Raw genomic sequence first — 26,330 nt, forward strand, 5'->3', positions numbered from 1 at the left:
TGACACAGCAAACTTTGTGAAAACCAAAATTTGTGTCGGCCTCAAAACTTTTGGCCACGACTGCATTATTATCCATTCCGAATTACGTTCTTTTTTTTTAAATCTTGTTGCATTATTGACAATTCCATATGATATCACACAGAATAAAAACAACTAGCTAACTAACTAACTATCTGCCATACTTCTGCTTTAACAGTTAACTTTAGACAATGAAGATGCTGGTTTTCTTTTTAACAGCCCAACACATTGTTTTACCAAGTTATTCATTACATACATGCCAATTATTTTCTGTACTGCCTAAATATTGTGCCAAAGTTTGTAGCAAAACATATCAATAAGCATGTAATAAAGTGCAATACTTAAGAGTAACTTGATATTATTTATATTGCTATAGTTTGCAAACATATCTTTACTTGTACTTGTACACACACTCCTAAAATTCATCATGCTAATGCTCATTCTTATGGCTTTAACGACAGCTTGAACAGCGGATTTCGACAGCTGGATGATAATAATGCTGTGGTGTTTACTGAGTTGGATACAAGTGTGTAAGTAGACTTTTTTTCCCCTCTGCTTAATTGGTAGTGGATAAACAATTATCTTTATACATTCCATGTCTTTTCTGTATAGATTACAATTCTGGAAAATTCTCTTCTGAGCTGTGACTTCAAACCCTGTGATAGGAACAGTCAATTTGAATACCTGGAGAGGTATGCAAAGCCGGGCCACAAAGCTGTTTCAGTTCCGGTTCAGTGGTGAGGCTCTGTTGTTCTCCCGAATTTTGGAGTAAGCTTTGAATATCTTTATATCCGTTCTCGACTGGGATGATGGTGGTTTCACAGGAAATAATATGTGGGTTGTTGTTGCATAATAGCTTTTCCTTTATCAGATTAACATCATTATGAAAGCTGATTGATGCTTGGTCTGTAGATGCACAATCTATGACCTCATTGACGCTTTGATATCCAGGAACCACAATAATCTCGTTGCTGGAGGGTGTGAACTGAGTCGGGCTGGTCTTTTCAGATCCTGAGGAGCCAGTGCATGAGCTGTACTCAAAGTCTGTAGGTATCCAGGGGTCTGGGTTTCTTGCCAGAGCAGGCAATACATTCTCACTTTCATTAAAGTCACTGATAAAGTGTTGGATTTCTGGGTTCTGGAACTTGGAGTCAGACACTGAAATCATATAGAACTTGTTACTGAAGCCAGAGCTATTCTCGCACTCCCTTTTGCCATTACCGTCGTCAATGTTTGATTTCAGATTTTTATAATATTCGTTGGACATCGGCATTTGACGAAGGTTTGCTGACTGAGATTCTTTGACATGTTCGCAGTGAGTCTTATTTTCAGTGCTGTTTTCTTCTAAACTCTCATAGCCTGTTTGGCCATAAATCAGTTCAGCTGAATTGTCACCTTTACCAAGGCTGTTGAGGCTGTTTTCACCTTTGACGTCTACGAGAAGAGACTCTGGCCTATTGTCAGGAAAACAGCAGGACTTTAGAAGAGCGCTAAACAATAACAGAACATTGCTTTTAATTAATACTTTTCAAATGTGCAAAACAAAAGGAATCACCATGTCTTCTCCCCAGAGTGGACCAGTTTTGATGATTCAAAATGGACATGTGACGTGTCATTTGGAAATGACAGCATGATTGGGACCTGTTTATCATCAGAAGTATGCAGAAAAGAAAAAAAATCATTTATTTTGGAAATAATATAGCAATAATGCTCTGTGTGTGTCAGTATAGGTCACTATTGCTTTGTATGACTGTAGCCATTTTAGAAGGACAAGAAAGGAGTCAGTTTTATACAGCTACAATACAAATCTGGTCTTCAGTATGATGACCCCAGATCAGAAAAAGTTGGGATGGTATGGAAAATGCAAATAAAAATAAAAAGTAGTGATTTATAAATTTACTTTGACTTGTATTTCCTTGCAGACAGAATGAACCCAAGATATTTCATGTTTTGTTGGTCAATTTCATTTCATTTTGTTAATATACATCCATTCCTGTGTTTCAGGCCTGCGACACATTCTAAAAAAAAGTTGGGATGGGGACAATTTAGGGTTAGTAATGAGGTAAAACAATTAAATTATGATGTGATTTGAAACAGGTGATGTCAACAGGTGATTGTAATCATGATTTGGTACAAAATCAGTGTCCAGGAGGATCTCCGGTTTGTCAACAAATGCATGAGAAAATTATTGAAATATTTAAAAACAATGTTCCTCAGAGAAAGATAGGAATGGATTTGGATATTTCACCCTCTATGGTGCATAATATCATTAAACAATTCAAGGAATCTGGAGGATTTTGGTGCATAAAGGGTAAGGGCACAAGCCTAAGCTGAACACCTGTGATCTCTGATCCCTCAGACGGCACTGCATCAAGAATCATCATTCATCTATAGCTGATAGAACCACATGGGCTTGGGATTACTTTGACAAACCTTTGTCAAGCTACAATACGGAGTTACATCCACAAATGCCAGTTACAGTGCCTTGAAAAAGTATTCATACCCCTTGAACTTTTTCACATTTTTCCACCTTACAACCACAAACTTAAAAGTTTTTTATTGAGATTTTATGTGATAGACCAACACAGAGTAGCACATAATTGTGAAGTGAAACGAAAATGATAAATGGTCTTCAAAATTTTAAACAAATAAAAATCTGAAAAATGTGGTGTGCATTAGTATTCAGCCCCCCTGTGTCAATACTTTGTAGAGCCACCTTTTCCTGCAATTACAGCTGCAAGTCTTTTGTGGTATGTCTCTACGAGCTTTGCACATCTAGACACTGAAATTTTTGTCCAATCTTCTTTGCAAAATAGCTCAAGCTCAGCCAGATTGGATGGAGAGCGTCTGTGAACAGCAATTTTCAAGTCTTGCCACAGATGCTCAATGGGATTTAGGTCTGGACTTTGACTGGGCCATTCTAACACATGAATATTCTTTGATCTAAACCATTCCATTGTAGCTCTGGCTGTATGTTTAGGGTCATTGTCTTGCTGGAAGGTGAATCTCCTTCCCAGTCTCAAGTCTTTTGCAGCCTCCAACAGGTTTTCTTCCAGGATTGTCCTGTATTTAGCTCCATCCATCTTCCCATCAACTCTGACCAGCTTCCCTGTCCCTGCTGAAGAAAAGCATCCCCATAGCATGATGCTGCCACCACTGTGAAACATGGTGGGGATGGTGTGTGCAGGGTGATGAGCAGCGTTAGTTTTTCGCCACACATAGCGCTTTGCATTTAGGCCAAAAAGTTCAACTTTGGTCTCATCTGACCAAAGCACCTTCTTCCACATGTTTGCTGTGTCCCCTACATGGCTTCTGGCAAACTGCAAACGGGACTTCTTATGCCTGTCTTTCAACAATGGCTTTCTTTTTGCCACTCTTCCAAAAAGGCCAGATTTGTGGCGTGTACGACTTATAGTTGTCCTGTGCACAGATTCTCCCACCTGAGCTGTGGATTTCTGCAGCTCCTCCAGAGTGATCATGGGCCTCTTGGCTGCTTCTCTGACCAGTGCTCTCCTTGCTCGCTCTGTCAGTTTAGGTGGACGGCCATGTCTTGGTAGGTTTGCAGTTGTGCCATACTTTTTCCATTTTTGAATGATGGATTGAACAGTGCTTTTTGAGATGTTCAGAGCTTGGGATTTTTTTTTATAACCTAACCCTGCTTTAAACTTCTCCAGAACTTTATCCCTGACCTGTCTGGCGAGTTTTTTGGTCTTCATGATGCTGTTTGTTCTTCAGTGTTCTCTAACAAACCACTGAGGCCTTCACAGAACAAGTGTATTTATGCTGAGAGTAAATTACAAACAGTAGGACTCTATTAACTAATTAGATGACTTCTGAAGGCAGTTGATTGCACTGGATTGTATTTAGAGGTATCAGAGTACAGGGGGCTGAATACTAATGCACACCACATTTTTCAGATTTTTATTTGTTTAAAATTTTGAAGACCATTTATCATTTTCATTTCACTTCACAATTATGTGCTACTCTGTGTTGGTCTATCACATAAAATCTCAATAAAAAACTTTTAAGTTCGTGGTTGTAAGGTGGAAAAATGTGAAAAAGTTCAAGGGGTATGAATACTTTTTCAAGGCACTGTAAATCTTTACTGTGCAAAAAGGAAGCCTTATGCTAACTGTATCCAGAAGCACCATTAACTTCTCTAGGCTCGGAGGCATCTGGGATGGACCATCACACAGTGGAAACGTGTATTGTGGTCAGATGAATCAGTATTCCAGATCATTTTTTGGAAGAAATGGACGCTGTGTGCTCCAGACCAAAGACGAAAAGGACCATCCAGACTGTTACCAGCAACAAGGCCAAAAGCCAGGGTGTGTCATGGTATGCGGTTGTGTCAGTGCCCTTGGCAAAGGTAACTTACACTTTTTGTGTTGGCAGCATTAATGCAGAAAAGTACACCGAGATTTTGGAGCAACATATTCTGCCTTCAAGCTGACATCTTTTCCAGGGAGATTTCAACATGACAATGCAAAACCACATTCTGCACACATTACAAAGGCAGGGCTGTGGAAGAAGAGGGTGCCTGTCCCCTCTGTCCCCAACAGAGAACATGTGGAGAACTTTGAAATGAAAAATATAACAACAGCGACGACCCTGTACTGTTGCACACCTTAAGACCTGTTTGAAGGAAGAATAGGACAAAATAACCCCTGAAACGCTTCATCACTTGGTGTCTTCAGTCCCTAAACAACTTTTAAGTGTTATGAGAAGGAATGGGAACATTACAAAGTACTTAACTGTGCCAATTTTTTTTTTAATTTGTTGCAAGAATCAAAACTGAAATGTGTTTATTTTGAAAAAACAATAAAATTCTTGAGGTAAGTCAAATAACGTGCTGTTGTATTGTTTTGAGTGCAATACAGGTCAAAGATGATTTACAAATCATTGTTTTCAGTTTTAATTTCAATTTCAACATACCGTTCCAACTTTTTTCTGATTTGAGATGTAGGTTGTAGAAAAAAAAAAGACAGGAAGTTCAAATGAAAATTACAGTACTTAAGCAATCAATTTTCCTGTTTATGATTCCTGATAGCTCTTGCTATTAGGTGTAAGTTTGATAATTAGGTATAAGTTTTTGATAATTTAGAGGAAAAAAGTACTTTTCTTCTTTTTTTCAGTTTTTTCTTTTAGTCCCCTCAATATTTTATACTATATGAAAAAATGATCAGGAGCTTATAATTTAACAGACAGTACAGTGTCTTGCATTTTAGATGCAAGGTGTACAGTATTTAACACTGTAATTCAAGTCATGTGTTAAAACAGGGAAACAATTAATGGGAACAGAAACATGGCCTACCTGTTTTACAAAATTAGTAGCTATTTTTGGAGTAGGAATCTTGTTCCACCACTCTGTCACGATCCTGCAATTCAGAAGTTTACACTTTCAGTTAAAAATTGACAAATTACTTACACCAATCAGCCATAACAATATGACCACTGACAGGTAATGTGAATAATATTGATGATCTCATTACAGTGGCACCTGCCAAGGGGTGGGATACATTAGTATTAGGCAGCAAGAGAACAGTCAGTTCTTGAAGTTGATGTGTTGGAAGCAGGAAAAATAGGCAAGTGTAAGGATCTGAGTGACTTTGACAAGGGCCAAATTGCGATGGCGAGATGATTGGGTCTGAGCATCTCCAAAATGACACATCTTGTGGGGTGTTCCTGGTATGCAGTGGTTAGTACCTACCAAAAGTGGTCCAAGGAAGTACAACCGGTGAACCGGCGACAGGGTCATGGGTGTCGAAGGCTCAATGATTTGCATGGGGCACGAAAGATTATTTTTGAACAAATACAAAGATATTTTGATGTACATAATTTAAATACAGACTATCAACATGCCTATAGGCCAGGCCATAGTACATGTACGGCTTTAACACAAATGATTGATGACTGGCAATGTAATATGGATGGTGGAAAATTGGTGGATGCTGTTTTACTGGATTTCAGTGCAGCGTTTGATATTATTGATCATTTTTTGTTATTGGATAAACTTAAACATTATGATTTCACTCCTCCTGCACTAAAATGGATGGAGAGTTACTTAAGAGATAGAGGGCAAATTGTTTACTTTAATGGTAGTTTTTCTAAAGTTAGTTCTGTTGACTGTGGAGTACCACAGGGGAGCTGTTTAGGGCCTTTATTGTTTTCGATTTTCATTAATGATCTCCCCTTGGTGCTGAGTAAAGCTCAAATTTCTATGTACGTGGATGATTCAACAATATATGCAGCGGCAGAATCAGCTGATATTGTTAATGATATATTACAGAAAGAACTACAATTAGTGGTAGAGTGGGTATCCAGTAATAAACTTGTGCTTAATGCGATCAAAACAAAGACCATATGTGGCAGTGGGGGCGTGGTCAAGCATCGGTCTGTGACCGGAGGGCGGAGTCAGGGAAGGTAAGTGGCAGAATCACTACACCTGAGGTGAATTAACCTGTTTGTGTGTCTTCCCCAGTGACCGCGCCCTATTTAAGGAAGAGAGGGAGAGCAGAGCGGGCTCTCTCCTGAACCAGATGACTGATGTGTGTGTGTGTGTATATATGCGTGTGGCTGGGAGAGTGTATGTTTTGTGACTGTAAAGCGCAAATAAAGAGAGTTTTTGGAACTCAGTTCTGGCCTGCCGTACTTCTGTGCTCCACCCACCTGTTCTGACCTCTACAGTGCTGCTGAAACCCAGGATGCCGAGCACAGAGGAGAACAGCCCCATGGAGTCCTCTCCCTTCGCAGACCTAATCCACGCCCTCACCACGGCCCAACAGAGCCAGCACCAGGCGCTGCTCGCCCTCCGAAAGGAGCAAGAACAATGGTTCGAGGCCCTGGTGCTGGCACAACAGGAAGATCGACAGGCGTTCCGGTACCTCCTCGCGTCGGCGGGGTCCACCATCTCCACCACTGCGGGCCCACTCCACCTCACCCTAACGAAGATGGGCCCGCACAACGACCCCGAGGCCTTCCTCATGCTATTTGAACAAGCAGCAGAGGCATCGGGGTGGCCGGTGGAACAGTGCGCAGCGTGCCTCCTCCCCCTGCTAACGGGCGAGGTGCAGCTGGCCGCGCTACAGCTCCCCACCGACAGCCGGCTGGTCTATGTGGACCTGTGCCGGGCTGTCCTCCAGCGTGTGGGGCACCCCCCCAAACAACATCGTCAGTGCTTCTGCGCTCTGCGCCTAAAGGAGGTTGGCCGCCTGTTCGCGTTTGGCCAGCAACTCCGGGATGCCTGCAGGCAGTGGCTGAGGGCCGACAACCGCGACACCGAGGGAGTCGTCGACCTGGTGGCGCAGGAGCAGTTAATCGCGCAACTTCCCAAAGGAACGGCAGAGTGGGTCCAGTGCCATCGCCCGGCGTCACTGGATCGGGCCATCGAGTTGGCGGAGGATCATTTGGTGGCTGTTACCGCGGCAGGATCACAGATCCCCTCTTCGCTTCTCTCTTCTCTCTCTCTCTCTCTCCCCCTCCCCTTCTGTGTCTCGTCCTCGCCCTGTTCCCCCACCGCGGAGGCAGGGGCCGGCTCCCTCACAGCCTGTCCGCCGCACCCGCGGTGTCCTCCCATTTCCTGCTTCCGTGTCTGTCTCTTCCCCCCCTCAGGTGAGTGAGCCCCAGAGTACCGGTGCAGAGAGGAAGCCCAGGCCGGTTTGCTGGCGCTGCAGGGAGCCGGGCCACCTCCAGCAGCAGTGCTCGGTGATGGAAGTGGGCGCGGTGGTCCAGATTCCCGACGCACCAGGAGCCGCCCTCGATCGGGCCGGAGCGTATGGCATACCGGTGAGTATCCAAGGGGATACATATCAGGCGTTGGTGGATTCTGGCTGTAATCAGACCTCAATTCACCAAAGCCTGGTGCAAGACGAGGCATTGGAGGGAGCACAATTGGTGAAGGTGTTGTGTGTGCACAGGGATGTTCACAGCTACCCTTTAGTGTCAGTCCATATTTTTTTCAGAGGGGAAAAATTTATAGTAAAGGCAGCGGTTAATCCTCACCTTATCCACTCAATAATTTTGGGGACTGATTGGCTGGGATTTGGGGAATTAATGAGGCATTTAGTGAAGAGTGGGTCCTGCCGTAGTTTAATACAGGGAAGTCCCGGTGTCACGTTGGTGGGAGCAGCTGTCACAGAGCTGTCTACGTCAGCTCTGCGTCAGAGTGAGGAGCCACCGGCTCCTCCTCTCTCTATTGGGGAATCCCTCGCGGATTTCCCGTTAGAGCAGTCGCGAGACGAGACTCTGCAGCATGCATTTGACCAAGTGAGAGTAATCGATGGTCAAATGCTCCAGCCAAAGGCCACCCCATCCTTCCCCTATTTCGCAATTATGAAGGATAGATTATACCGAGTGACGCAGGACACTCAGACTAAAGAGCGAGTCACACAGCTTTTGATTCTGAAGAGCCGCCGGGAATTAGTATTCCAGGCGGCTCACTTTAATCCCATGGCTGGACACTTAGGGCAGAATAAAACACTAGCCCGAATAATGGCCCGGTTCTATTGGCCAGGGATTCGCGGCGATGTCCGTAGGTGGTGTACGGCGTGCCGCGAATGCCAGTTAGTAAATCCAGCGGCCATCCCAAAAGCGCCTTTGCGCCCTCTACCATTAATCGAGGCCCTGTTCAAAAGAATTGGGATGGATCTCGTCGGGCCATTAGATCGGTCAGCACGAGGGTACCACTTTATATTAGTTCTGGTGGACTATGCAACGTGATACCCGGAAGCAATGCCTCTTCGCAATATCTCAGCACGCAGTATTGTGGAGGCACTCTTCCGTGTCATCTCCCAAGTTGGAATCCCGAAAGAGATTCTGACTGATCAAGGCACCGCGTTTATGTCACGAACACTGAATGAACTTTATGGGTTATTAGGTATTAAGCCGATCCGCACCAGCGTGTATCGCCCACAAACGGACGGTTTAGTCGAACGATTCAATCGCACCCTCAAAAATATAATTAGGAAATTCGTAAGTGAGGACGCACGTAATTGGGATAAATGGCTCGAACCCTTGTTGTTTCCAGTGCGAGAGGTCCCACAAGCCTCCACGGGGTTCTACCCGTTCAAATTGTTATATGGGCGTAAGCTGCGTGACATTTTAGACGTGCTGCGAGAGAATTGGGAGGAGGGACCTTCACCAAGTAAAAACGAAATTCAATACGTTATGGACCTGCGTGCAAAACTCCACACACTCACACACCTAACCCAGGACAATTTGGGGCAGGCCCAAGAACGACAAACCCGCCTGTACGACAAGGGTACGCGCCTTAGGGAGTTCACACCGGGAGATAAAGTACTCATACTTTTGCCCACATCGAGCTCCAAATTGGTCGCCAAGTGGCAAGGACCCTTTGAAGTCACACACCGACTACCGCCCCCCCCCCGGGAGTTGGCTTTGGGCCGGACAGCTGCCCGGCCTGAGTTGGGCGGTGGGGGTATGTGGCAGTGGGGGCGTGGTCAAGCGTCGGTCTGTGACCGGAGGGCGGAGTCAGGGAAGGTAAGTGGCAGAATCACTACACCTGAGGTGAATTAACCTGTTTGTGTGTCTTCCCCAGTGACCGTGCCCTATTTAAGGAAGAGAGGGAGAGCAGAGCAGGCTCTCTCCTGAACCAGATGACTGATGTGTGTGTGTGTGTGTGTGTGTGTGTGTGTGTGTGTGTGTGTGTGTGTGTGTGTGTGTGTGTGTGTGTGTGTGTATGCATGTGGCTGGGAGAGTGTATGTTTTGCGACTGTAAAGTGCAAATAAAGAGAGTTTTTGGAACTCAGTTCTGGCCTGCCGTACTTCTGTGCTCCACCCACCTGCTCTGACCTCTACACCATATTAATAGGATCAAGGTATCAGTTGAAAGCTGAACCAAAATTGAATTTACAGGTAAATGATATTTCTGTTGAACAAGTACAAGAGACTAAACTTCTGGGCATTACTATTAATCATACTTAATCATGGTCTAACCATAGTGATAAAATTGTAAGAAAAATTTCAAAAGGTATGCTACCGGAATTTATCAAACAGGTTTTAAATGCTTTAGTGATGTCTCAGTTAGATTATTGTTTTGTAATATGGTCTAGTGCTTCTATGAAAGACATGAGAAAACTTCAAGTTGTTCAAAATAAAGCAGCACGTTGTGCATTACATTGTTCTTATAGAACCAACGTGAAGGACATGCATAATCGATTGAGATGGTTAACTGTAAGACAGAGGTCTTTATTATGTTCTGTTAACCTTTTTGAGAAACATTATGTTAACACAGTCCCCAAGAATGTCGTATAAAAGTTTTTTGCCTAATTTTGTTCAACATGAATATCAAATGCGATATGCAACTAATGGAAGGTTTATATTGCCCAGAGCCAATACATGTAGTATTCAGAAGAGAAGACAGTCATACATAAAGCGATGGAGAGGTGGAAATCACTGCCAGTGTATCTTGTGCATGAGAATACTAGGGAAAGATTTAAGATGCTGATAAAACAATACCTTGTAGGATCTTAAGAATTATGATTTTGTTGTGGGAAGTCTAAAATATTACTGAGTATGATAAAAATAGATTATTGTTTTATTGAGTTTGTATTATGATTTATGTTTTTGGAAGTGAGGAGTGTGTGTGTGGGGGTCTCAGGGTGCGGGTGTCTGGCGCGTTTTCACCGGTGCTACCAGGGACCCTCCGCTGTTAGGGGGTGTAGGTGGGCACATGTTGGGGGCTGGGTGTCTGCATCCTTGGGTCACTCTCAGACTTACTTCTTTCTTTTGGTGTTTTTATTTATGTTCTTTTATTATTTGAATTGGAGAAAAGGTAATATGGAAAGTGGAGAGAAACCTGTGGTAATGTATATTAGAAATGAACATTCATTCTCATCTCATTATCTCTAGCCGCTTTATCCTGTTCTACAGGGTTGCAGGCAAGCTGGAGCCTATCCCAGCTGACTATGGGTGAAAGGCGGGGTACACCCTGGACAAGTCGCCAGGTCATCACAGGGCTGACACATAGACACAGACAACCATTCACACTCACATTCACACCTACGGTCAATTTAGAGTCACCAGTTAACCTAACCTGCATGTCTTTGGATTGTGGGGGAAACCGGAGCACCCGGAGGAAACCCACGCGGACACGGGGAGAACATGCAAACTCCGCACAGAAAGGCCCTCGCCGGCCACGGGGCTCGAACCCGGACCTTCTTGCTGTGAGGCGACAGCGCTAACCACTACACTACCGTGCCGCCCTTATTTGCACATGATAAAAGAAATTTACAAAAAAAAAAAACCATAAATGGAACAAAAACAGAAAACGTGCTGGGGGAAGAAGAAAAGCGTCGATGGCTTTGTTCTAACTCTTCCCCCATTTAAATTAACAAGTAATTAAGAAAAATGTAACAAATTATACAATGTAATGTACAACCCCGATTCCAAAAAAGTTGGGACAAAGTACAAATTGTAAATAAAAATGGAATGCAATGATGTGGAAGTTTCAAAATTCCATCCTTTATTCAGAATAGAACATAGATGACATATCAAATGTTTAAACTGAGAAAATGTATCATTTAAAGAGAAAAATTAGGTGATTTTAAATTTCATGACAACAACACATCTCAAAAAAGTTGGGACAAGGCCATGTTTACCACTGTGAGACATCCCCTTTTCTCTTTACAACAGTCTGTAAACATCTGGGGACTGAGACAAGTTGCTCAAGTTTAGGGATAGGAATGTTAACCCATTCTTGTCTAATGTAGGATTCTACTTGCTCAACTGTCTTAGGTCTTTTTTGTCGTATCTTCCATTTTATGATGCGCCAACTGTTTTCTATGGGTGAAAGATCTGGACTGCAGGCTGGCCAGTTCGGTACCCGGACCCTTCTTCTACGCAGCCATGATGCTGTAGTTGATGCAGTATGTGGTTTGGCATTGTCATGTTGGAAAATGCAAGGTCTTCCCTGAAAGAGACGTCGTCTGGATGGGAGCATATGTTGCTCTAGAACCTGGATATACCTTTCAGCATTGATGATGTCTTTCCAGATGTGTAAGCTGCCCATGCTACACGCACTAATGCAGCCCCATACCATCAGAGATGCAGGCTTCTGAACTGAGCGCTGATAACAACTTGGGTCGTCCTTCTCCTCTTTAGTCCGAATGACACGGCGTCCCTGATTTCCATAAATAACTTCAAATTTTGATTTGTCTGACCACAGAACAGTTTTCCACTTTGCCACAGTCTATTTTAAATGAGCCTTGGCCCAGAGAAGACATCTGCGCTTCTGGATCATGTTTAGATACCGCTTCTTCTTTGAACTATAGAATTTTAGCTGGTAACGGCGGATGGCATGGTGAATTGTGTTCACAGATAATGTTCTCTGGAAATATTCCTGAGCCCATTTTGTGATTTCCAATACAGAAGCATGCCTGAATGTGATGCAGTGCCATCTAAGGGCCCGAAGATCACAGGCACCCAGTATGGTTTTCCGGCCTTGACCCTTACGCACAGAGATTCTTCCAGGTTCTCTGAATCTTTTGATGATATTATGCACTGTGGATGATGATATGTTCAAACTCTTTGCAATTTTAAACTGTCGAACTCCTTTCTGATATTGCTCCACTATTTGTCGGTGCAGAATTAGGGGGATTGGTGATCCTCTTCCCATCTTTACTTCTGAGAGCCGCTGCCACTCCAAGATGCTCTTTTTATACCCAGTCATGTTAATGACCTATTGCCAATTGACCTAATGAGTTGCAGTTTGGTCCTCCAGCTGTTCCTTTTTTGTACATTTAACTTTTCCAGCATCTTTTTGGAATCGGGGTTGTACTGTCTATGTGTATTGTATGTATATGTATGATTTGTTTGATGTTGTGATGCGAGAAGATTGGACACCAGGAAGAATAGCCTTGTTTATAACAAGTGTTAATGGTGATTCCGAATAAAAAAATGAAATGAAATGAAGGCTAGCCCATATGGTCCAATCCCACAGAAGAGTTACTGTAGCACAAACTGCCAAGAAAGTTAATGCTGACACCTTTCTGTTTTAGCCAGCATTAACTTTTTCAGCAGTTTCCCCCACAGGAAGCAAGCTGCAATGTGCCATGTATTCTGAAACCTGTCTATCATAGCCAGTATTAACTTTTTCAGCAATTTGTGCTAGAATAGCTCTTCTGTTGGCTTGGACCAGACAAGCTAGCCTTTGCACCCTATGCGCATCAGTGAGTCTTGGGTGCCCATGACCCTGTCGCCGGTTCACTGGTTGTCCTTCCTTGGACCACTTTTGGTAGGTACTAACCACTGCATACTGGGAACACCCCACAAGATGTACCATTTTGGAGATGCTCAGCCCCAATCATCTAGCCATCACAATTTGGCCCTTGTCAAAGTCACTCAAATCCTTACACTTGCCCATTTTTCCTGCTTCCAACACATCAACTTCAAGGACTGACTGTTCTCTTGCTGCCTCATATATACCACACCTTGACAGGTGCCACTGTACTGAGATAATCAATATTATTCACATTACCTGTCAGTGGTCATATTGTTATGGCTGATTGGTGTATAAACATACTGTTTGACTATAAAATTGTGTGTAATACACACACATACACAGTATGTATGTATGTATGTATGTATGTATGTATGTATGTATGTATGTATGTATGTATGTATGTATAAACCAATTTCCAGAAAAATTGGGATATTTTCCAATATGAGTAAAAAAAAATCTGTGATTTGTTAATAAATGTGAACCCTTATTTACCAGACAAAATTACAAAGAAAAGATTTTCAGTAGTTTTATTGATCAACTTAAATATTTGCAATTTGATGCCTGCAACACACTCAAAAAAAAAGTTGGGACAGAGGCAAAATAAGACTGAAAGGTTTATAGGATATTCAAGTAACACCATTTTGGAAGATTCCACAATAAGCAGGTGAATTGATAACAATATTGGGTATAAAAGGAGCAACACCAAAGGCTCAGTCTTTGCAAGTAGGCATGGTCATGGATCAATGCTTTGGGCCAAAATTCGTGAAGAGAATTGTTAGTCAATTCAAAAAAGGACATTTCTTAACGCAAGATTATAGAGAATTTAGGTCTTTCAAAAGGTACAGTATATAATATTGTGAAATGATTCAGAGAAACTGTCATACTAATGCGAGAAATACAGCCACATTTGTCACAAATGTGACAAATATAGCCATGGGAGTACTTCAGAAAACCGTTGTTACTTAACACAGTCCGCCGCTGCATCCGGAAATGCAACCTGAAACTGTATAACGAAAGGAGGAAGCCATTCATCAATTCTATGCAGAAACACTGTTGATTTCCCTGGGCCCAACCTCATCTCAGATGGACTGAAAGACAGTAGAAACATGTGCTGTGGTCAGATGGGTCCACATTTCAGCTTGTTTTTGGGAAAACCGGACATCAAGTTCTCAGTGCCAAAGGTGAACACGACCATCCAGTTTGTTTTCAGAGAAAGGTGCAAAAGCAAGCATCTGTATGGTTTGGGGGGCATCAGTGCCCACGGCATGCGTAAGTTGTGTGTGTGAAGGTATCATTGACGTGGAGATGTATAGTGGGATTTTTGAGAGACATATTCATTAAGGCAATGTCTCTTCCCAAGAAGTCCAAGCTTATTTGAGCAGGACAATGCCAGACCTCCTTGTGCACGAGCTACCATACACAACAATGTGGCTTCATAGACACAGAGGGCATGTGCTTGACTGGCCTGCTGTCAGTCCAGATTTGTCTCCTATAGAGAATGTATGGTGCATCATGAAGAAGAGAATCAGACAATGGCAACCACGGACTGTTGAGCAGCTGAAGTCTTGTATCAAATAAGAATGGACAAAAATTCCAATTGCAAAACTGCAAAACAATTCGTGTCCTCAGATCCCATACGATTAAAAAGTGTTATTAAAAAGAAAGGTGATGTAATACAACGGTAATAATGCCTCTGTCCCATTTTTTTTGAGTGTGTTGTAGGCATCAAATAGCATCATATTGTAAATCTAACTTAATTTATATTTACAAAATACAACTAAGTTGGTCAGTAAAACTACTGAAAATCTTTTCTTTGTACTTTTATCAGTTAAATAAAGGTTCTTGTGAATTAACAAATCACAGATTTTTTTTTTTATTGCATTTTGGAAAATATCCCAACTTTTCTGGAAATAGTGTGTGTGTAAGGAGCTATTACTGAAAAACAATGCAAAAATAACAAATTTGGTGACAATGTCTATTGTTAAAGGTGCTATAAAAATAAAATAAGAGGAAACCCCTAGTACTGGGATTCAGGTTAGATACAGAACTACACCATGGGTAGGCAATGATACGAAACTGAAAAGATATAGTACCATGCGGCATGTGTGTGCCAAATCACCCTCTAACACTTGTGGTAGAGCTACATCCAACTAACTGTAACTGAACTATCTGAAGTAACTAAAATGGAAACAGTCTTACTTGTTGTAAGAGTAGTAGATGGTGACTATGCAGATGATCAGGATTACACACATGATGGGAATTATTATCATGAGAACGTCATTTGCAGATGAGGCTGAGAACACAGATACATGTAATATAGTAATATCGTTTTTTTTGTTTTAGTAAATGGTTTTACATATTTAATAAAAATTAAGTACATGTGGAAAACTTATATGGATCACTGTAGTCACTGAATCTTGGACTGTCCTCTGATTTCACTCTTGCCTTCACAATATAGTTGGAATTTGACTGAAGGTTTCTGCGTACAAGCTCGTAATTCCACTGGTTTTTATTCAATGGCAACTGTATGGAAAAAAGCAAGGTTTAGCTGTTTACATAATAAGTTTTGTACAGTATGGCAACATTGGGTGCGTGAACTGATGTATGGTTGTTCATTACACGCAGCTTACTTACAATTTTTCTGTGTTCTTTGCTTCCTTCGACATAGTAAGTGAGCTCTGTAGTCAGACCTTCCTTGAACACCTTTTCATTGTCATATATGGCGTCCCAGGCAATGAGAAAGTTTCCATTCTCTGTCTCATTGACTGACAGAATGACTGGTTTTTTAGGCTTAACTGTTTAAAAGAAATGCATTCATGAACTGGCAAGTATTTACATAGAAAAGTTAAATTTATAACAGAAACAGATAGCTCTATCTATCTATCTATCTATCTATCTATCTATCTATCTATCTATCTATCTATCTATCTATCTATCTATCTATCTATCTATCTACACACACATACAGTGGATATAAAAAGTGTACACACCCCATTAAAATGAGCGGTTTTTCTGATGTAAAAAAAATGAGACCACGATAAATAATTTAAAAACTTTTCCCACCTTTAATGTGACCTATAACCTGTACAATTCAATTGAAAGCAAACAAATCTGTTGGGGGAAAAACATAAAAAATTAAAAACATACAATAAGCTGGTTGTATAAGTGCGCACACCCTTAAACTAATACTTTGTTGAAGCACCTTTTGATTTAATTACAGCATTCAGTCTTTTTGGGTCGGAGTCTATCAGCCTGCCACATCTAGACTTGGCAATATTTGCCCACTCTTCCTTGCAAAAGCGCTCCAAATTTGTCAGATTGTGAGGGCATCTCTTGTGCACAGCCCTCTTCAGGTCACCCCACAGATTTTCAATTGGATTTAGGTCTGGGCTCTGGCTGGGCCATTCCAAAACTTTAATTTTCTTCTGGTGAAGCCATTCTGTTGTTGATTTCGATGTGTGCTTGGGGTCATTGTTGTGCTGAAAGATGAAATTCCTCTTTATCTTTCTAGCAGAAACCTGAAGGTTTTGGGCCAAAATTGACTGGTATTTAGAACTGTTCATAATTCCCTCCACCTTGACTAAAGCCCCTGTTCCGGCTGAAGAAAAACAACCCCAAAACATGATGCTGCCACCACCATGCTTCACCGTGGGTATGGTGTTCTTTTGGTGATGTGCAATGTTATTTTTGCGCCAAACATACTTTTTGGAATTGTGGCCAAAAATTTCAACCTTGGTTTCATCAGACCATAACACATTTTTCCATATGCTTTTGGGAGAGTTGATGTTTTTTTTTTTTTTTTGCAAAATTTAGCCGGGCCTGGATGTTTCTCTTTGACCCTAGCCCATAGTCAGACATATGGAGAATACAGGAGATTGTTGTCACATGTAGTACACAGCCAGTACTTGCCAGAAATTCCTGCAGCTCCTTCAGTGTTGCTGTAGGCCTCTTGGCAGCCTCCCTGACCAGTTTTCGTCTCGTCTTTTCATCAATTTTGGAGGGACGTCCAGTTCTTGGTAATGTCACTGTTGTCCCATATTTTCTCCACTTCTTGATGACTGTCTTCACTGTGCTCCATGGTATATCTAATGCCGTGGAAATGTTTCTGTACCCTTCTCCTGACTGATACTTTTCAACAATGAGATCCCTTTGATGCTTTGTAAGCTCTCTGTGAACCCTGGCTTTTGCTGGCGGATGCAACTGAGTAAATGTCAGGAAAATCCTACTAGGACAGCTGAACTTTATTTGGGGTTAATCAGAGTCAGTTTAACTGATGGCAGGTGTGAACCCAAAAAGACTGAATGCTTATTGTACATTTTTTATTTTTATGTTTTTCCCCCAACAGATTTGTTTGTTTTTCAGTTGAATTGTACAGGTTATAGGTCACATTAAAGGTCGGAAAAGTTTTGAAATTATTAATCGTGGTCTCATTTTTTTACATCAGAAAAACCTATCATTTTAATGGGGTGTGTACACTTTTTATATCCACTGTGTGTGTGTGTGTGTGTGTGTGTGTGTGTGTGTGTGTGTGTGTGTGTGTGTGTGTGTAAGCAGTAGCTGTACATAACAGAACTGGAACAGCTAGGTTTAACAATGATAACAGATGATCGATCTGTCAGTCAACACAGGTCATTTCATCAAAGTATCCATGTACATGTAAGAAACAAATCCATCTGTCCATCATCTATACCGCTTATCTGTCAGGGATTTTTTTAAGTAAATCGTTTAAGGGAAAGGGAAGCTGGAGCCAATCCCAGCTGACTTCAAATGAAAGGTGGGGTTCACCCTGAGAAGGCTGCCAATCTATCGCAGAGCTAACACAGAGAGACAAACAATGATCACACTCATATCCATGGGCAATTTAGAGTAGCCAGTTGACGTAATCCACATGTTTTTGGACAGACTGTGGAAGGAAACCCACACAGTCACAAGAAGAACATGCAAACGCCACACAGAGAGGCCCGAGTTGGCTGCAAGGTTTAAACCCAGAACCTTCTTGCTGTGAGGTAACAGTCCTAACCACTGCACCACCGTGCCACTGAGTCACAACTAAAGAAAATTATATCTCACATGACAACTAATTCACTCCATTCACACAATGACTAAAACATTCCAAGCATTGATTGGACCCCAGGACACCACCACATTAATCAACCAAATAATTAAATACCTTTTTGACATTAAGATTCTGCCAAGAAATAATGATGTCATTAAAGGTAGACTGCCTTTCAGATTTTTCAAGTGTAGGTCATAAAAATAATTTTCCCTGACACCCAATTATTTATGTTTAGTGGACCGAAAGCTACTGAATTCGAATCACAGACTTCCAATTTTATTAGTTTTTTTTTTAAGTAAAGCAATTAATGAATTTAGGGCCATGTGGCCCTAAATTCTCCACTATTTTTTTTCCTGCTTCACCATGACCCAATTCAAGATACTACATCATGCATCACGTAGTAGGCTTTCCCCGTTCGCGCAAGACATTGTGGGATACAAATTTGAAACAAGAGAGAAAAATGGAGGACGTGAGGGTGCGAATGAAATGTGATACAGTAACAGAAAGCGAGAAGAAAAGATGTTATGTTGCGAAGGAAAGAAAACGCGGGACCAAACTAATAAATATCGGTGGTCAGCGAGCACCTCGGTGTGATTAGCTGTTCGTTTAGTGACAGAATGATGTAACTGTCAGTGCACGGTCAAGGTAAACCTGTAGATGGCAGTAATGCAACACTGGATACCAGCTGCTGTAAAACCCAAAAGAAGAGGAGGAAGAAGAAGATAAACCTGCGCATTCGCACACAGACTTCCTCTGTCTGCTTGACTGTGCAAAGTGAGTGATTTAATGCACATTATTTGCTCGGGAATCCCCTCAAATTAAACAACTTCCCAGCCACAGAATGGCCTGATATTTTGTGAGATATTACAGAAATAAACATATATCACACTGAACAAATTTCAGAAGGAACTAAATTTCACCGATTTTATGAAATCGAAAGGCCGTCTAGCTTTAAACTTAAAACATAAGTGATTAAGTTAGCTGTTTTGTCTACTTACTGTTTTCTGTAGTCGGGACAGTTTTCTTGAACAAGAAGTTTTTCCTTCTCAACACATTAGCCGTGTTGTCCTCATTCAAAACAAAGCCATGTATCACATGTACTGAGCATTCACAAGCACTGGAATTAAGTTTCTTGAAATCACATGTGTACATAACCTCATCTATAGACACATTGAGACTATATTCGGAGCAACTGTCAAGTTGGTTCGAGGTCAAGTAGCATGTCATCTTTTCGTCGAAATCATTGAGGCATTCCAGATCCAGGCTAGGCTCTGAAGAAAAAAAAATGTATATATGGTTTTTGAGGTGTTGTGAATTTAATGGTCAGTAATTGCCCAAGTTTCAAAAGCAATGCACAAACTTGCCTGGTTCTGTATGATCTTGAGATGACTCAGTGAAGCCAAACCTGATGATAAGGCCTACGTGCAGGATGAGCATTAAGGCACCCATTTTAACAGGCTGCATAAATTACACACAGCAAAATTCTCAGAGTTAATTTACCAGTGTTAGGCAAAAGTGTTAAAATACAGAGTTGAAATGACACTGTAAAAAGTTGATTTAACTGTAAAGGAGTCAGTTGTGTATTTAGGAAGTGTCAAATTAACACTGCACAGATTGGGACAAAAATAAAAACCAGCATAGTGTTAAAATAGACTCTCTTGGAGTTGATTCAAAGGTTCTTTATTGTCAGTTCACTATAGGAGAATCGAAATGCCATTTCTCTCTCACCTTACTTGTAAAATCTCTCATCTCATCTCATTATCTCGAGCCACTTTATCCTGTTCTATAGGGTCGCAGGCAAGCTGGAGCCTATCCCAGCTGACTACGGGCGAAAGGCGGGGTACACCCTGGACAAGTCACCAGGTCATCACAGGGCTGACACATAGACACAGACAACCATTCACACTCACATTCACACCTACGGTCAATTTAGAGTCACCAGTTAACCTAACCTGCATGTCTTTGGACTGTGGGGGAAACTGGAGCACCCGGAGGAAACAGATAAAAAATATTTATATTAACCCTTTGATGCAAAACATGGGTCAAAAGTGACCCAGCTGAGATTTTATCTTCTATATCTTTGCAATAAATTAATTCCATCATTCAGTATTCAAGGTATTCCTCAATTAACTTGTTTTTGATCATCATACATCCTTATTTAATTTTTTCCTTTCTTACTTTTTGAATAAAAACCCTTTTTGTATCACTACCCTTCTAATGCACAACATGGGTCAAAAACGACCTGCATTCATTTTCCAGGTTATTTCACGTACAGTGGGGCAAAAAAGTATTTAGTCAGTCACCAATTGTGCAAGTTCTCCCACTTAAAAAGATGAGAGAGGCCTGTAATTTTCATCATAGGTACACTTCAACTATGAGTGACAAAATGAGAAAAAAAAAATCCAGAAAATCACATTGTCTGATTTTTAAAGAATTTATTTGCAAATTATGGTGGAAAATAAGTATTTGGTCAATAACAAAAGTTCATCTCAATACTTTGTTATATACCCTTTGTTGGCAATGACAGAGGTCAAACGTTTTCTGTAAGTCTTCACAAGGTTTTCACACACTGTTGCTGGTATTTTGGCCCATTCCTCCATGCAGATCTCCTCTAGAGCAGTGATGTTTTGGGGCTGTCGCTGGGCAACACAGACTTTCAACTCCCTCCAAAGATTTTCTATGGGGTTGAGATCTGGAGACTGGCTAGGCCACTCCAGGACCTTGAAATGCTTCTTACGAAGCCACTCCTTCGTTGCCCGGGAGGTGTGTTTGGGATCATTGTCATGCTGAATAGACCCAGCCACATTTCATCTTCAATGCCCTTGCTGATGGAAGGAGGTTTTCACTCAAAATCTCACGATACATGGCCCCATTCATTCTTTCCTTTACACGGATCAGTCGTCCTGGTCCCTTTGCAGAAAAACAGCCCCAAAGCATGATGTTTCCACCCCCATGCTTCACAGTAGGTATGGTGTTCTTTGGATGCAACTCAGCATTTTTCCTCCTCCAAACACGACAAGTTGAGTTTTTACCAAAAAGTTCTATTTTGGTTTCATCTGACCATATGACATTCTCCCAATCCTCTTCTGGATCATCCAAATGCTCTCTAGCAAACTTCAGACGGGCCTGGACATGTACTGGCTTAAGCAGGGGGACACGTCTGGCACTGCAGGATTTGAGTCCCTGGCGGCGTAGTGTGTTACTGATGGTAGCCTTTGTTACTTTGGTCCCAGCTCTCTGCAGGTCATTCACTAGGTCCCCCCGTGTGGTTCTGGGATTTTTGCTCACCGTTCTTGTGATCATTTTGACCCCACGGGGTGAGATCTTGCGTGGAGCCCCAGATCGAGGGAGATTATCAGTGGTCTTGTATGTCTTCCATTTTCTAATAATTGCTCCCACAGTTGATTTCTTCACACCAAGCTGCTTACCTATTGCAGATTCAGTCTTCCCAGCCTGGTGCAGTTCTACAATTTTGTTTCTGGTGTCCTTTGACAGCTCTTTGGTCTTGGCCATAGTGGAGTTTGGAGTGTGACTGTTTGAGGTTGTGGACAGGTGTCTTTTATACTGATAACGAGTTCAAACAGGTGCCATTAATACAGGTAACGAGTGAAGGACAGAGGAGCCTCTTAAAGAAGAAGTTACAGGTCTGTGAGCGCCAGAAATCTTGCTTGTTTGTAGGTGACCAAATACTTATTTTACTAAGGAATTTACCAATTAATTCATTAAAAATCCTATAATGTGATTTCCTGGATTCTTTCCCCCCATTCTGTCTCTCATAGTTGAAGTGTACCTATGATGAAAATTATGCCGCTTTTCCACTACAAATGCGGCTGAGTCGGGCTGAGCCGTGCCGTGCTGAGTCGGGCTGAGCGGGGCTGTTGGAGTTGCATTTCGACTACAACCGCGCTGAACCGTGCTGGCTGGAAGTGGGTGGACACATTGGGTGGAGTTAGCGAAAGTGGGTGGACGTCACGTGATGTCGTTAAGCAGCGCAAACAGTGACATCAGTGAGCTTTTAAGCGGTAGTCTCACGACCCGAATAGTAAACAATAAACATGGAGGACATGGAGTCGTTAGTGTTGCTGGTCTTGGTGCTGTGGCTTGTTGTCACTGACAACGCCAACAGATACTGGCAAGAGCGTATAGATGAGGCGAGGCGCATAAGGCTTCAGAAATTCTCGTAATTCGTAATTCTTCTCCTTCCGGGTTTACGGTGTTTACAGATCCCAGCGCGCTCGTGGGGCGTGTGTGGGCATGTGAGGACACTCCTCCTCACCAATCAGTGCACAGGGGAGTGTCTGCTCACGCCCCCAGCCTCACTCGGCACGGTTTGGCTCGCTTCAGCCCCACTCCAAAACGGTGTGAGTTTTAGGGGCTAAGCAGGGCTGAAGCGAGCTGAGTCGTGCTGGTTTTTGGTAGTCGAAACGCGAGCCGTGTCGGGCTGAAGTGAGCTGAAAAAGGGTAGTGGAAACGGGCCATTAGAGGCCTCTCTCATCTTTTTAAGTGGGAGAACTTGCACAATTGGTGGCTGACTAAATACTTTTTTGCCCCACTGTATGGCTGAATGTTTCTATGATATACTTTTGAAATAAATTCATTTTGTCATTTACTTTTCCAAATATGCAGTAAATATCTTGTTTTTGTTTAGCACAAATCATCATTTTTATTTTTCCTTTCTTAAGTTATGAACAAGCACAGCTTTTGTAATTCTACATCAAGTTTACACACATGGGTCAGAAACAGCCCGCATGCATTTACTCCAGCGTTTGGTGGGAACTGTGAATTGTGCTTGTGTCAGACATTTCGCAGCTCAGCACAGCGCCCTTTGCCCATCTAATACATGGAAGTAATGTTTTTCAATTGTTCTAACATTACCTTAGAAAAAAATTGATTATGTTTAGGTTACTTTGAGAGTGAGTAGATTACTTGTCAGAAAGTTACAAGTAATTACTATTAGCTACCTAGCTGCTGACATATTCTACTTTAGTTAGCTAATTTTATTGTAGTTGGCTTAGCTAACTACATCGTTAATAAATAAATAACTGGCCCCATTCACTGCTAAAGTAATTACTTGAAACAAATTATTATTATAGTATTAAGACATTTAATTTTAAATCACACTTGGATGACCCATGTGTAGTAATATAAAAAGTATTTTTGTTCATAGAGTAGGAAAGAAAAAATTAAATTAATCATTTGTGGTAATTAAAAACAAGATATTTAAAGAATACTTGGAATATTCAATCATAAAATAATAGATTTCAAAAGATAGAGCAAAGAAAAACTCAGCCAGCATGAAATAACCTGGAAAATGAATGCGGGTCATTTTTGACCCATGTTGTGCATTAGAAGGGGTGCGCATATGGTTTGCATCAAAGGGTTAAATGTATACTTACATGGTACTTGGTTAATTAGTTGCAACTGATTGAACCAAATGATAATGAATGAATGAATTTGAATGAATTTATTTTTATTTCGAACATGTATAAAAAAAAATTATGTAACTATTTGTACATACAAAAGAAAGAAAATGAGAAAGTGACAAAAAAATAAATAAATAAAATAACATAAAGAGCTAAGACATTACAATACACCGCACATTGTTCGAAAAAGGAGTGGGAAGAAGTACAATACTTTTTTAATTTCCCACCCCTTTTTAACTACCCCGAAATCCAAACTACATTAATACACCTATAAAAATATATACCATATATACACTTCATGAATATCTATATAAATATATAATTACAAAAATAAATATATACTACATACCATATATATACACTTCAAAAATATCTATATAAATATTTAATTACAAAAATAAATATATACTACATACCATATATACGCTTCATAAATATCTATATAAATATATAATTACAAAAATATATACATACTATATACCATATATACACTTCATAAATATCTATATAAATATATAATTACAAAAATAAATATCTACTACATACCTATCCCTGTAAATATGAAGATATAAACTATCCCCATAAATAAATATATACCATATACTAAGTTAGTTCTAATATAACAATCAACCCTATTCTATTTATCCCTCATCATCCTCCGTTGACATACTTCCTCTTCTATATACTTGTTTAAAAATATTTTTTGTACCTTTTTTAAAACAGATTTATATTTGCACTTTGTTTTATTTCTGTCTCCAGTCTGTTCCATAAAGTCACCCCACAGCTCGATACACACATGCTTTTCATATTTGTTTGAACCTTTGGTTTTTTAAAATTTAGGTCTCCCCTTAGATTATATCCCCCCTCTCTCTCACTAAACATTCCTTGTATATTTTTTGGCAATAGATTATTTCTCGCTTTGTACATTATTTGTGCTGTTCTGAATTTGACCAGATCCATAAATTTCAACATGTGTGATTTTATGAATAGTGAGTTTGTGTGATCTCTGTATCCTGTTTTGTTTATTGTCCTTATTGCTCTTTTCTGTATTGTACATATCGGCTGCAGAGTGGTTTTGTAGGTGTTTCCCCAGACTTCAACACAGTAAGTCAGATATGGCAAAAATAATGAGTAATACAGAGTATGCAAAGATTTGCAATCAAGAATATGTTTTGTTTTCCACAGAATTGCCGAGCCATAACTTGGTTTAAAATTTGGTCTCCCAGTGAAGCTGGTTTGGCATTGACTAGGAGACCAAATTAAACATTGGCTCAAATTAAAAAAATTGAGGTAATCAATCACACCTAATATTGTAGTGTTATACAATATAAATAATTCATTTGATTTGACTTGAAATATTTAACTTCATGTAAACCAATTTCTGATGGTTGAACCAAAGCAATTATTTCAGATTTTCCTAAATTAAAATAAATACATTGTTTTTTTCTTAAAGATTTTTTTTGGGCTTTTTTCACCTTTATTGGATAGGACAGTGTAGAGACAGGAAATGAGCTGCAGAGGGATCGGGAAATGACCTCGGGTCGGAATTGAACCCAGGCCCCCGGATTTATGGTATGGTGCCTTAGTCGACTGAGCCATGGCACCCCAAATACATCGGTTTTATTACTTAATGTAAATAATCTTTGTTAAACCTGAATATTTGAAATTCATTTAAACAACTTTTGAATATGGGAGCAAACTATTTTTTTATTCACTGGAATGAAAACAAATACATTAAATGAACAACAGCTTTGTTTCACTTTTTTCAGTGTGGAAGACCATTTGGTCTCCCAGTAACTATGTTAAAAAATGCTCAGGTAACCCCGAACCCTTTCAGATAAAAGAAGCCCTGAAACCCTTTCAAATATATATATATATATATATATATATATATATATATATATATATATATATATACAGCAAATTTCATAGTGTTAAAAAAGTATTTTCACTACTGCTATTTTGTATATTGATTTTAGAGTATATATATATATATATATACATATATATATATATATATATATATATATATATATATATATACTCTAAAATCAATATACAAAATAGCAGTAGTGAAAATACTTTTTTAACACTATGAAATTTGCTGTACAGTAGAATCAGAAGGGAAAAAAGGAAACTGTTAAAATGGCCTTTACAAAAGAAGTAACATATACAAGTATAGATTTATAATTTAATCAAATCAAATCAAGTTTATATGTATAGCGCTTTTAACAATAAACATTGTCGCAAAGCAGCTTTACAGAATTTGAACGACTAATTTTTAACGGGATCTGTTTCTATGAACAGCTGCGGAAGAGCCATGAAAAAGCTTCAGGAACTCACCGTTGTGTTTTTACAGCAAGTAGAACAAAATCAAATGATTCCCAAATTATCCAAGGATTCACTGATCAAAGTCACATCTGTCGGGTTTGACTCCTGTATTATAAGCGGAGCACAGGCCTTATTTTATCCGAGTTTATAGTGTAAGCACTGCTGGGACTGGAGGATCTTGTGGGAACCCCAGCGCTTTATCTCACTTCCCCGTTGCGGGATTGGGCAGAATGGGCGTGTTCTCTGTTCTTCCTGGAACTAC

General features: G+C 40.6%; 1 protein-coding gene across 1 annotated transcript; it reads right to left on the reverse strand.

Moving 5' to 3' along the window:
• LOC132900805 (uncharacterized) lies at window positions 1–26,301 on the reverse strand. The gene is made up of 9 exons (XM_060943105.1): window positions 26,081–26,301; window positions 19,679–19,772; window positions 19,313–19,585; window positions 15,893–16,053; window positions 15,637–15,781; window positions 15,458–15,551; window positions 5,333–5,396; window positions 1,574–1,659; window positions 1–1,472 (listed from the first exon to the last, which is right to left on the reverse strand). The coding sequence occupies exons 2-9, from the start codon at window positions 19,761–19,763 to the stop codon at window positions 668–670; spliced, it is 1,713 nt and encodes a 570-aa protein (XP_060799088.1). The 5' UTR covers window positions 19,764–19,772; window positions 26,081–26,301; the 3' UTR covers window positions 1–667.
• Between the last annotated feature and the right edge of the window lie 29 nt (window positions 26,302–26,330).

Source organism: Neoarius graeffei, chromosome 16, assembly GCF_027579695.1.
Source record: "Neoarius graeffei isolate fNeoGra1 chromosome 16, fNeoGra1.pri, whole genome shotgun sequence".
Classification (NCBI taxonomy): Eukaryota; Metazoa; Chordata; class Actinopteri; order Siluriformes; family Ariidae; genus Neoarius; species Neoarius graeffei.